The sequence below is a fragment of the Anneissia japonica genome, unplaced genomic scaffold, assembly GCF_011630105.1.
Source record: "Anneissia japonica isolate Jap-2015-1 unplaced genomic scaffold, ASM1163010v1 scaffold324_len738069_cov173, whole genome shotgun sequence".
Classification (NCBI taxonomy): domain Eukaryota; kingdom Metazoa; phylum Echinodermata; class Crinoidea; order Comatulida; family Comatulidae; genus Anneissia; species Anneissia japonica.
The window spans coordinates 351,123-364,960 of NW_022692196.1; the positions used below are offsets into that span (position 1 = coordinate 351,123).

The window sequence follows — 13,838 nt, forward strand, 5'->3', positions numbered from 1 at the left end:
CGTCTAAGTCTCGCACATCTAAAAGCTCACTTTCATCGCTGTCTGAATAAAAAATCAGGTCAATCGCTTCTTCAGCTGTGTACACATCTTGTGCGGCCATTTCGGAAAATTTTCTAAATTAATAACGATTTCAAATTGATATTTCTAAATATTTTTTTTTAAGCGCATGTGAGTTCTTCACAGATTTCGAAAGAAGAAAGCTTCACGCATGCGTGTTCAAAATTTCTGATGTATTGGAGCTAAAATAAAAACAGGAGCGATTTGAAAACCACCTATTTTTTAGTCACTAAATTTCGATTGCAGTCGAAAATGGGAATTCTCGGTTTGAGGTCAATTTCGACTACAGTCGAAGACGGTATCTAGAGGGTTAAGGCGGCCCTGCGTTGACATAATAGGTGTGATTTGGCTCTTAGTCTGGACCCTTCATCTATACAATTACCTTTCTTTGCCCGCTTTAATTCAAATTCTGGTTTCTCCACTGTTATGCCTATAGTTGAGTTGAGCTAATAAATGTTGTAGTTAGTTTTTAAAGTGTTAAGATTTGACATTTCTTATCTGTTAGTTGACGAGGATAGTATTTTCTTGTCCCAATTTTCAGTTGAATGCAAATAATGTATTACTTCAAAGCTAGCATTTCAAATATTCAGTTTTATTGTTCGAATTTTATTAGCTCACAGAGACAGAATAACGACCGTAAAAAAATGGACTGAACAGTTTGCTATTACTATGAGACATTTAGACGTGGAAAGCAATGAAATATTAAAATAATGGTTGCGTATTGAAGCTGACAATTGGATGCTCTTTTTTTTATTTGGTAAATTACAATTCACAATTTACCTATGCTCTTTTTTTTATTTGGTAAATTACAATTCACAATTTACCTTTGCCATTAAAGGAATTTTAATTAAACTAAAATTATCTTTCTATTGTTCAGACTATAGACTCATAATCAACTAGACTTGTCATTAAATAGTACTTGAGTATGATCGTTTGATTTGACTTTTTTTGGAACGTTGGACATACAAAATACAATAATAAACTTGTCACAAAGAATTTTGAGGATGAAACATAAAATGCCAAAGGTTAAGTGGCACAAAGTAAATATTGTATTTTATTGGATTTGAACTAGTGACCTTGCAAACTGAGGAAAACTGCCCTAGTTTGTAACCATTCTAGTTTGCAATTGTTGTTCCCAGTATAGTACATTATGTTTGCTCAACTAAAATATCTCAAACTTCTCCATTTGAGATGGCTTTTTGAAGTCTTACCAAAGTGACAGGAAAGAGAAAATCTCTATGGTTTATTACTCCAATAAATGTCATCATAAACTAAACTTATGTACAGTGAATTCATCCATTCCATATTTTGGTATTGAACACTGGAGCTGATCAAATTTAAACATTTAAGAAAAGGGTTGTAGAAATTATGTTGATGGACTCAGCTTGCAGTGCCCACTAGATTAGAAGAGCTATTAAAAAAACAACGGAAAAAGTTGGTAATATCGTTTGTAGGTGTCACTATTTCATGTTTCCACCAACACCCTCTCTAGACAAGCATCAGCATAATATAAAAAAAGTTAGTTCAGTATAGCAACTTTTAATTATGAGAATAGCCTTGTAGAAGGTGTGAACATGCAACATAATCGCAAAGTTGCTTGGAGGTGTCAGAGACATGAAGAACTGAAGGCCAATTTGCAGACTGCCATAATGTATCTTAATTTGAGTCGATCTCTGATTACAATTTTAGTTTTGAAAGAAAATATCTTCATTATTTAGGATTAGACTAAACATCACCTTAAAATGAAATGTGAGAATTTCAAGAGTCGTAAGAACAAGGAAAGGCCTGTGAAGTTGAAAAACATTAGATAAGCGCTACATGGTATTTCACTGTTTTTCATTAATTATCTCTGAACATAGCCTAGAACATAGCTGTTGGGTGTCTGTATGAGATTGGTTTAATAGTGGCTTTTGGGTAGACAATGTGTAGACTGCAGGGTAATGTTTCTACAGCCAAATCCCACTTGGCTGGTGTTACATTCCCTATTGTCTAAATGGTATACTAAATAGATGCAGAAATAATTATGTGCAACAGAATTCTTACAAAATAACTTTTCAAAACTTATAGCATCTCAAACCGTAAGTTTAAAGCCTGCAGTTAATTGTGGTCTTGTAGGCATGTAAATTTTTACATAGGGTCTTCTGGGCCAACCGTTTATTTTCATGATCATATGATTTGGAAATTTATTAAAGGATTATAAAAATTAATTGTAAAAGCTGAAATCCAACTGGTCATCTGAAAATCTTTCGTAAACTAATATTTTGCAAATTCATGATGTTTCTACATGTATTTACTTACTGTACTGTATTATTGTTAGCCTCACAGAAGTTGCGATGGGTATCACCATGCCCAGTAAATAATGGTAAAATACAATTAAAGTCGCATTCCAGAAGGTAAAACAAAACAAAAAACTGGAGGAAAAGGTTTAAAAAAGGTCAATTATTTCACCTTTTCTTCAAGTTTTTTTAAATACGGTAATTTACAAAAATCTGTATCTCATTAGCAATTCCAGAATTTTCCATCAAACACACTTTTTGTGTCTTAGAAAAATCAGTTGTACAACAAATTGTTTTTTTTTTCTGCGGAGCCTGGAAAAGTTCATTTAACCAGATCATCCGGAAGTGGCATCTACCAACTTGAGAACCTGTGGAAGATGCAATCACCTGCAAGGACTGTTGCTTAGATGACAGCATCTTCTGCAGCTGTTGCACGTGTGACAATAATTTCTGACAGCGTTTCCTCATAATTGATTCTTCCCAACTTTAAAGTGACCATTCAAAAGCGATCATTCGCAAATGCGAAAATAAGAAACGATGACAGAATGTCTTCTTTAGGTGGTTAATCTTCAAAAATGTATTTGGAATACCAGTCAAGCAGGATCACCATATAGCTAATACTGTATAAGACTTTTTTTTTCACTTAAAGATTCACTTGTTTTTGACAAGATAAAATCTCAGAGATGAAACATGAGATGTACAGATTGAAGTGTCTAGTTGTCTAGGGTATTGTTTTGTCATCCTCAATAAAACCAGATTTTCTACTTTTAGACATTTATTATTTTAAAGAGATATGCCAGTCTGTAATGCTGTAATATAAAAAAGAGTCCAACATTTGTGTTAAAATATTGAATAAGCTCATTTAAATCAAATTAGTTATAAACTTCTAAATGCTGGTACACTGCATTTTGCTGATTTTACATACAGTTTGAACATAAGCTTCACAATTCTAGGTATTTAATTTTATCACAAATATCCTTACCAATGAAATATTTGATTCTTTTTATAATCATTAATGTACCTGTATGTAAATTATAAATATGTTTCATGTTTAATATAAATTACCGTATTTCATTAGTTTGTAGTACACAACAAATCTGGTATACAAGTTTTATTAATAATTGTGTTTTTTAAAAAGAAGCTCAGTGTTCTTATTTTGATTGCCATTTCCAGCCTCAAAAATGTTCTTTTTTGTTCTTTATTTTACACACTTTTCAAATTATTATTGTATAGCTGCTGTACTGTATTATAGAGGGAATTACATAGTCATACAACTACTGCAAATGTGGTACAGATAAGATTTGTTGGTTTTTTCTATTTTTTTTTTATTTTTTTACCTCAGCCTCACTTTGTTCCCATTCTGTTCTTAGTTTTTAACCAATTTCAGCCATTTTGGTGTTCTATAAAATATGTTCTTATTAAAAAGAAAATTATATTGATTTATTGATTTGCTGGGTTTTAATAAAGTTCCAAATTACAGTTGAAATCTGTGTTGGAGTTTTGCATCAGTGAGTTTTAATGGTTTGCATTAATCAGCCTTGATATAATCATGATAACAAGTAATGCAATTTCTGGGATCATCATACTGATTGGCTAGGGAGTCTGATTACAGTCGCCATAGTGATAAGACAGCAATGGATTGATGGTGAAGGACATTTTAATTTTGATGGCGAAGGCAATTTTTTTAGAAAAACAAAAACTTGTGCGCAGCGCAGTCTTAAAAAGATGAAATGTTCATGGAGATATCCCTTCTGCGGTGAATTTTGGTGTATACTGTACATTCAGGTGGAGCTAATATGTATGTCATGGAGTCTGACAAACTCTGGCTGAGGCAACAGGATCAGGAGTGAGACCCTAGTGGTGTCAAGTGGCTAATCCTCTTGGCACCAAGAGAATTTTCCGCCTGAGCCCCTTGGCCTTCACTTGCCACTGCTCTGGTATTCCATTACTGTATTATGTAGCATCATAGTACAGTATATGATATGCTGTATACCTCCATATCTTATGATAGACAACCCCAGCTTCAGTCTTCTAATCTTCACTCGTACCAGAAAGGATCTACCACACCTGATGTATTATACACCAACGCTAAAATGTGTTATGGTTTTATTTTGAGTTGCGACCCCATGTTCGGGAACCGTAGCCATTAGGTACTAGCTACATTTTGGTATTATGTCCTTGGAGAACAATTTAAGTTCCGAAATCTGTAGAGTGTTTTCAAAATGTTGAAGCTGAAACTGTGTAAATTATCTTGCAAGGCTGTGCTAGACGGATAAACTTGCTTCCTGTCTATTTAACAAATCAAATCTCTTCCAACTATGTAAACAGAACAAGAGCACATTCAAAACACAAAGAGTTGCGAGTTAGAAATGATTTTATTTCTTATTGTTAACATTATTATATCCAATGTTATTAAGCACCACTTAGCTAGACAATTTAAAGTAATTTAAAAGTAATTATAATATACCTGCATTAAACATTGTTCTCACGCTTTTAACAATATTTCTCACACTTCTTCTTGACAATTTCTTATTCATAACTTATAAAAATATATTTGTGTTATCCATCAATTTATAAAAATATAGTAATTTGAGTGCATACTACTACTGGGGTCCCCAGTTAGAAGAAATCCCTTACCGGGAGTCTAATGAGCTTTCTTATATTTAATTTTATTTTGTTGTGCACGGCGATACCCATCGGCACTGACCTGCGTGAGACAATTGTCAACAAAAGGAGTAAAAATACACAAATATTATGAATTTTCTTGGAGATTCTTGCTAGCTTGCGGGTGTGCGTCAGGCCGTCCCGATTTCCGGGAGGCGTTTACCGCAAGTTTCGGGAGACTTGGGACCACTGATACTAGGCCTGTAGTTATTTAGAAGTTGCAAAAGGAAAACAGTGAATCACCAGGCGTTTTTGTGGCCTATAAATTTCTGTAGTAAGTTTGTTGGTCAAGTGCTCGTCATCCTCTGGAGGTGTAGGGAAGTCTTGTATGACACTGAACTTCTATTCTGGCTCACCGTTGAGTGTAGATAGTTGTGATTAGAGAGATGCTATCATACATAACTGCTTTCATCTTTCTGTAGCTTCTATTATTTTTTTTTTTTTCTTAAGAAAATAATTAAATGATAACATATTTTACTACTGTAGTGTTCCTGAAAATATTACAATTAGGCAGTCATTTGGTATCATTTTAGCTTTATTTAGACATAAAACTGTTGTTCCATAACAAAATGTCTTCATTCAAAATATCTAACAAGTGAAATTGTCATTTATTTGATAAGATCTTTACGATTTAAAGACTTTTTCTTGCTTAGCGAGATCATGTGATTTAACAAACTTGGCATAGTCGCATACAAAATCAGCCCCAGGATAATGTAAAGGGGAAAAAAAATAAGCCTTTTAGATATTAATTGGTTTGAATTGAAGTACTTATTAGCCTCGTGGGACAAATAGCTCTGTAGCTATTTTGATATTTTGTGATGGTAATAAAAAATGAACACTCCGTATTACCTTATTTGACGAAATATAAAACAAGCTCTTATCTTTAGTTTGAGCATCTCAAGTTTCTACATTTTCTACAACGTACTAATGTACGCAACAAATTCTTTAAAAAAAATAAAGGTAAATTTCCAGAATTTTACAGTCATCATACAAAATTACTTTCATGGAAATCTATGGACAGCCATTCTGGACAATTTTTACCCTTCTTTCACGGTGCTAACATAGTAGAACCCCTATTAATGGGATAACTTTGGGACCAAAAAAGTGTCCCCTTAATAGGGGTGTCCCCAAAATAGGGGTACCCCTATTCAGGGGACACTAATCAAATACCTGAAATTTTCCCCTTAATAGGGGTTTTTGGCATGTTTTGTTATAACTATGACATACATTCTTTATAATCTTATTTTTATTAACATAATCAGTTACAGTAGAATTACAACTATTTTATAGCAATAATTGCAAAGCAAACACAATTCATTTATAATATGAATTTAGCAGTATGTGATTAAAACTACAATAGTTTTATATGTTCTCAATATTGTTTCATGATGCAATGTTAATGACCGAAATGTTCTTCTTTCTTTAAGTATTATGGTATGAATTAGAATTCTATGAAATTACACAAAAAAGGAAGAAAAAGAAATCCCCATGATTGAGATTAAAAATTGACAAGTTTGGTTTATTGAAGTACATTAACACATGCAGTAGGACTTACTGATATTTACTCTAAGGATCTGGGGAGAAAATTATGGTTTATTGCTCAAATTTCAAAATTTAATTTTTATTTCAATTTATTTAGAAAATTTCTGGAAGTGAGAAGTAAAGTAGTAGGCCTACAATAACTTTAAAAACAACAAAACAATTTCATTTAAACAGAAAATTTCATTACATAGGCCTACACCAGAATACTTGAAATATAAATCAAGGAAACATTTGGCAAATTTTTAAAATACAAAATTCAATCAAATCAATATAAGGAGAGAACAGAACACCACTTCAACAGATACAAGCAAAACAACAAACTAGGCCTACTGCCAAACAAATGCAGGTTATTTTACTTGATTCAATTTGATTCAAAATTCTTTTTGCACTTAATTTTCAGTTAAAATATTATTGTTGTTGTTGTTGTTGTTGTTGTTGTTGTTGTTGTTGTTGTTGTTGTTGTTGTTTATTATTGTTGTTAATTTATTATTATTATTTTTTTTTAAATTTATTATATTATTATTATTATTATTGTTATTATTATTATTGTTATTATTATTATTATTATTATTATTATTATTATTTATTACATAGTTTGTAGCAGCAGTTTGGCGCAGCGGTTCAGGTTTGGGCTTTCATTCATAAGGTCGGGGTTTCGAGTCTCCCCTGTGCAGATTCGCTTGTGTCCTTGGGCAAGGCACTTTAGCTACATTGCTTCAGTCCACCCAGCTGTATCAATGGTTACCAGCAAACTGCTGGGGATTAACATGTGATGGACTAGTGTCCTGTCCAGGGGGAGTACAACTCTCATCCGCTTCACACTACAGAAACTGGAGATAAGCTCCAGCCCAATGAGCCCCAGTGGCTCGGAAAGGCTTTAGTTTTTAGTTTACATAGTCTAACAAAAAGCTAGTATGGAAGCTGGCCTAGGTCTACAGAGTCTTGTTTTTTAATCTTGTATTGATTATTGCCAATATTGAAGATTGGAGAGGTATCTTGTTATTATATTTTCATGTTAAAATATATTTATGATAGTGAAAGAAAAAAAGCTGTATTTTTTTCTTCATACCATATTGTGCAGTGTCAGAAACATAGAGGTACAAGAAAATTATTATAAATTTGTATCATACTAATAATAATAATATGAATATTTATATAGCACACAGTCTGCCTCAAATAATGAGTACCGTACTCGCGTGAATAAGCGCCCCGTTTGAATAAGCGCCCCTTTCGAATAATCGCCCCTCCTAACGTGAAAATTTCCTTAAGCGCCCCGTTTGAATAAGTGCCCCCTTCTAATTTGAATAAACTCCCCCTTCTAATTTGAATAAACGCCCCCTCAATAATTCAATCAATTCTGGACTGTGGATGTTGGCATGATTTGAGGTGTGGAGTGGAATCACATTCTCCTTTAGTCAATATCAAAGTGAGGATATTTATCTTGGATAGATGAGAGCTCCCTGGACAGACAGTATATTTCCAACTTTCATCTTCTTATATTTTTCTATAGCCTATTCCTACATGCTTTTCCGACAATTTGCACCACACATTCTCATCTGAGTTTTCAAGAAAACCTGCATTGATCATGCAATCCTGCTAATCTCAATCGGCCGATAGCCAACAAGCTCTAACCACCACCACTAATTTAATCTGCTATTCTGCTGTTATGTAATAATGTACTCACAACATTCTTGTCATGAAAAGCCATGCTATCTAGACGATTATCTTTTTTTGCCCCCGCACAACCATTCGTAATTTGCGGTTTCCTAATGTCCTTATATAGGCCTAATCATTTTTCATTCAAAATGTGCTTCTTGAATTTAATAAGTTCTCATAATGACCCCTCGATTTTCAATTATTTTAATAAGCGCCCCCTCAATTTCCACTCTGTTTTGATAAGCGCCCCATTCGAATAAGCGCCTCGTTTGAATAAGCACCCCTCAAAAAGTGCAAAAAAAATATTTTAAGCGCCCGGGCGCTTATTCGCGCGAGTACGGTATGCTCACAGCCCTTATTTATGAATTCCCAAAAAACTTCTGGAATTGAAACTGTGTTGCTCTCTGTATGTGGCCTTATATTGTATACAATATAGAAGAGTTAGCTTTCTTGTATTCCTTCTTCATTTCCTTACTATATGCAAATGGTTAGAATGAAAACAAATTTACTTAATCTTTATATTACAGTAATGTAAACTAGAGTTACTTACAAGTATTTGTTTTTCTTAGTATACTGTCTTTCATTTGCCTATCCAAATCTTTAAGATGAAAACAAATTTGCATTGTCCTGAAATTTCATTAGTGTAAAACATACTGTAGATGCCTTTCCAGCAGTTCTTGGCCATGTTTGTACAAATGTCATATAATTCTAATATAATATCACATATTGTAAAGGACAGTTCAAGTCACATGGCCAAGCCATAAGGCAGGGGCACCGTTCCCGGTTTCGGATTATGGAACCACTTCTTCTCAGATAAGGACTTAAACTGTTCCGGTGTACACAGCTCATGTGTACATTAAAGACCCATTTCAAAAGTTTCGGAAGAGTACAGAGCTACCCCTATGCTATGGTTTATTTTAGCCCCTGTTGTGAAATGATATGGACACATAACTACTAGAAAGCGCCTCTTACTGGCGGCTAGGTAGTCACGGACCACACCCATACCGTTACGCATTTCAGCACAATGATTCTGCTAGTTATGAGTTATTATCCTACCCTTACATTCAGTTGCTTTTTTAGAATTTTTTTCTCTATTTTCCTAACTAGTCTTTCCCCAATTAAAGACCAATTATGGGACCGGAGGCTTTCAAGGTCTCTATCAGCTTTGGTCTCTAATTAGAATAATATTAATGAAAAAACAAACACCAGCTTATTTGGGAACACAGGAAAGTGGTCTTTTAATTGGAGGTTGTCTTTGATTGGATAGGTCTTTAATTAGAGGGAGACCTTTACTATTCATCTGACACTATTTTGATGGGAACCACATTTGGCATTTCTCTGTACACAAGCTATAGGCTTCTTCCATATTGATATTAATAGTCAAATTTTAATTGAAGAGTTTCGTAAGATCTTAAACGAATTAGAATAGCAGTCATCAAAACTGCAAATCATGTTTAATTTTTTTTTTCGTTCCAGACATAAAATGGTGATTTTGACATTTGCGAGCCAACTATAGAATCTCTTCTGCTTTATAAATCAAAATTAATTTTACCAATTCCTGCTCTAGATGTACCATCTGTCATAAACATATGGAAGAGTCCTAAAAAAATCAATTAAAACACTGAATATGTTATTTAAATTAATCGACTTCTATGAATATCAACTCCCTCTGACATACAGGTTGAACAAATACATTTCATACCGATTAACTGGCATTTTGCTGTAAGAATTCTTTGCAGATGATTTAATTAAAAATCTATGCAAATAATACAAGGAATAACTTATAATTTATTTTAGACCTTCTAGGATACGTCACCCTCCATAAATATGGTTTTAAAAAATACCAAAAAAGACGATAATATTGTGTCATGTACTACTGGTACATACTGTACTGTGAATGAGCGAACTTAACATGTATTAACTTTCATGTAAGATGCCCCACTTTGGTATAGCCATAAGATTATGAGTTTTTGTACACTATGCAAGCCCGAGATAATTTGAACTAAAAACGGTTGAAATGTGCACTGTGCTATCAAAAGAATTGTAATAGTTGTTTAATAATCAATATTTAAATCACTATTTAATCAAGTAACTCTTATTATGATTTTTTAATTTTGTATTGTTAAGACAAAGTGCTAAAAGCATTTTAGTTCAAAGAGTAATAATTATATAATTAAAAAACCTTATTAAATTTTATTAAATGGCAAAGTGCACAGAAACACAGTATGTTGAAATTACAAGAAAAATATCAACAATATTTATAATTAATTATATATTTATTACTTGCTGGTTGAAAAAGAACCCATATGGAGCTCTACCAACGGCCAACCAATAAATATAAATTCAGTAATTTGTATAATGAAGAAGGATACTGTGTGGTTTGAACTTATTTATTTATTCATTCCTTATTTTGGCATATTGGTCAAAAGATTGCTAATAGTGAACTTAATCATTATTGAAGTGGCAACCCCTTACATAAGATGCTCTACATATCATTTCTTTGTGGTTATTAATGTTATTTACTGGTTCTCTAAATGTCATGCAATTCATAATCAGAATGAAATGAAAATATAATAAAATGCTAGTTTTTAATATTGCAAGTTTTGTTTTTATGAATATTAAATATCTTATAAGCTCAGAATTGTGATAATATTATATTAAAATTGGTTACTTTATGTCAGAAGGCAAGCTTCTTAAAGCTTGGTTTCCATAAAATCGCTACACTGTCACTACAGTGATTCCATTGCAATCTTTACACTGCGCAGCACTTCCCTGACGTAATCGGAAAGGCTTCCCGATTCGACTGACAATCAGCATCATCGGAAGCTGCCGGTGATAATGTGTAGCGATTGTAATGGAAACCAAGCTTTAACCACTAAATGCTGTATAACTCTTCTGGTGGATACCTTATACTTGGTAAAGAAACAACAGGACAGTGGTCCAGGGTGCTAGAAAACCCAACAGATGAGAAAATATAATTCTCAGCTAAATTGTATTACTACAAATATAACTTAGAAGAATCTAACATACAGTAGTATACAGTAATTTATAATATTTTTTTTTCCCTTCATAGGTCCTTGAAAATGGTGAGAAAGACAAGGGGCGGGGCATTCACATTCTGGTTTTGAACCAAGCCACCGGTAGTGTGATGGCTAGCCGAGTGTTTGACACATACACAGCGCACGCCGACGCATCCATGGTCCTGTTTCTAAACATGATTTCCGATGGAAGGATCATTATTCTTACAGTGAAGGTAAGACTTCATCAAAGAAGTTACAAGTGAAGAGTACATAAAATTAAACATTGTGCACATTTTTGGGGAAAAAAATGTCATACTGTACATATAAAAATGAGTAACATTAATCAGAAATCAGTTACTATTAAAATTACTTAGATTTGATCTATACATGTTTAGTCCCTAATTGAAATTGTCTTGTCTGATTTGCGACATATATTATCATTTTTTGCCAGAGGATTTCTTAATGAAAGATTACAGGAAATATATTTATGAATGTTGCGAAAAAAAAGTTATATCAATTATTAAAATTTGCATGTTAATGATAATATTTATTTGGCATTCAAGAAAAAATACAATTTACCAGCAAATAGAACAAAACAAATTTGCACTCTTTCCTCTTTACTTACCTCTAAACAAAAATACAAAATTTTTACATCAACAAACAACACATTGATAAAAATAACCAAAAGGCAAAATCACAAAAAAAAAAAAACCAAAAAAACAATCGGATAAAAAATAAGGAAGCAATAAACAGTTAATAAATAGTCAGTACATTGATGTTATCAAATTTTGTTTGTCAGACATTTCTTTCGACATATTTGATCAGTCAAATCATGTGAGTTTGTAAAGTGGACCAATGCTCAACTACAGTAATACTATAATTTAATAATAATATGTAGGTTTTCAAAAAAGAAATTATATTCAAATCTAAGTAAGAGAGTGCCATTTCCAGCCACCTAAAGGTGCCATAATCATAAATTGTCTTACCTCAACCCCACCCATTTGTCAAAGTCCCTCCTTGGGCCCCCTCTTTTTTGAATTTGTGGATCCACCACTGAAGTGGATTATTTATGTGTAGTATAAATTTAAAGTCCAAAAATAAATACAAGATACTGCTACAAGTTTACACATTCCTGCCTCACATCATAGCATTCATTTCCTAAATTTCACAATTTTATTTTTAACTGTACATTTATTACTTTTCATGTGATGAGGAGTGTTTCTAGTTTCTTGATGAAAGCATTCCAAAGTTGAAATATTTTAGAATAAGTTCGCAAGTTTAAATTCTGCAAAGCTACTATGATGATACTGTATTTAAAAATAAAACTGATTCTTGAATTCCACACGCTCATTTGAATAAATGAATTTGAGCTAATGGTTAAAAATTGCCATCAAATCAGTTTCCTGAGCTAAATAAATGTTACCATCTATGGTAAAATTTTGTAAACCTTCAAAAATTCAATTAGAACATTGCATAGTTCAAAAATATCAAATAAGTTATGTCCTTTCAATAAAACAGGTTGAAAAATTTCAATTATTTACAGACAACAAGTAGTCTTAAGTTGATTATTAGAAAATGTAAATATCTATGCAAAGGTGAACATTTGTATTTTTAGTGTCTGTTAAGAAAAATGTTTTCTCTTGTTTCTCTTTTAAATTTCTAATTAAAAGGTAAGAAAATTAATATGAGGCTTGCTATCCTAAAACCATGCAGCATCCAGTGACCAAAAAATAAGAATAACTTTTTAGCAAATTCTTTTTCTTCACATTGTAAGCTTTACAATGATGGGTGATTTGGCTGGAGTCTACTTACTGTTGCCAAAATTAGTAAAAGTATAATGGCTTCTCTTTATGCTAATAGTGATAGTACGCTGGCTTTGGAATGGCAAATATCATAAAATAAAGGCTACAGTATTTGGAAAAAAACAAACTTTTTTTCAAGCCTTGTTGAGATGGTGCTCAGACTCAAGTACCCATAGAAATAGAAATACTCTCTCCCACTGGCTGGATTATAAAAATATTAAAATAAATCAACCAAAAAAAAAAATGTTTTGAAATGCAGTTAACCAAATAATAAAGATAGACAAGAGAAACAATTAAAAATGCCAAGGTTCCAAGATGTATGTAAATTTATTCCTATTGTGCTTTTATTATCTTGTTAAACTCTATTAGAAACATGAATTATTCATGTTTGGGTTCATTAATTATTCATGTATCTAATTTGCATAATGACTGCCACAAAATTGCCTGTTTTCATTAGTGGCATGTGTTGTCAGATTCATCATCACATGCTTCTTTTGTCACATGATTACTACCCTCATATGCAAATTCATATCTAGGTTATGTAATTAATAATCTTTCATGTAATGTTTTTAAATCAAGTGCCATTCTTTAATATGCAAATCAGTATTTTAATCTGTCTCTTATACACATCTAGATGTGTATAAGAGACAGACATTGATGTTATCAAATTTTGTTTGTCAGACATTTCTTTCGACATATTTGATCAGTCAAATCATGTGAGTTTGTAAAGTGGACCAATGCTCAACTACAGTAATACTATAATTTAATAATAATATGTAGGTTTTCAAAAAAGAAATTATATTCAAATCTAAGTAAGAGAG

At 32.5% G+C, this 13,838-nt stretch overlaps 1 protein-coding gene across 6 annotated transcripts in view; it reads left to right on the plus strand.

The window, feature by feature from the left end:
• Positions 1-13,838, plus strand: part of LOC117100178 (protein O-linked-mannose beta-1,2-N-acetylglucosaminyltransferase 1-like) — a 122,835-nt gene that overhangs the window by 79,781 nt on the left and 29,216 nt on the right. For all 6 annotated transcript variants that reach the window (XR_004444097.1, XM_033239762.1, XM_033239765.1 and 3 more), the window contains one exon: positions 11,269-11,448. Coding sequence is in view for 5 of the 6 variants with exons in the window: in XM_033239762.1 (XP_033095653.1) it covers positions 11,269-11,448 (180 nt within the window). In the remaining variant the exon portion in view is untranslated. The remainder of the gene's footprint in view (positions 1-11,268; positions 11,449-13,838) is intronic.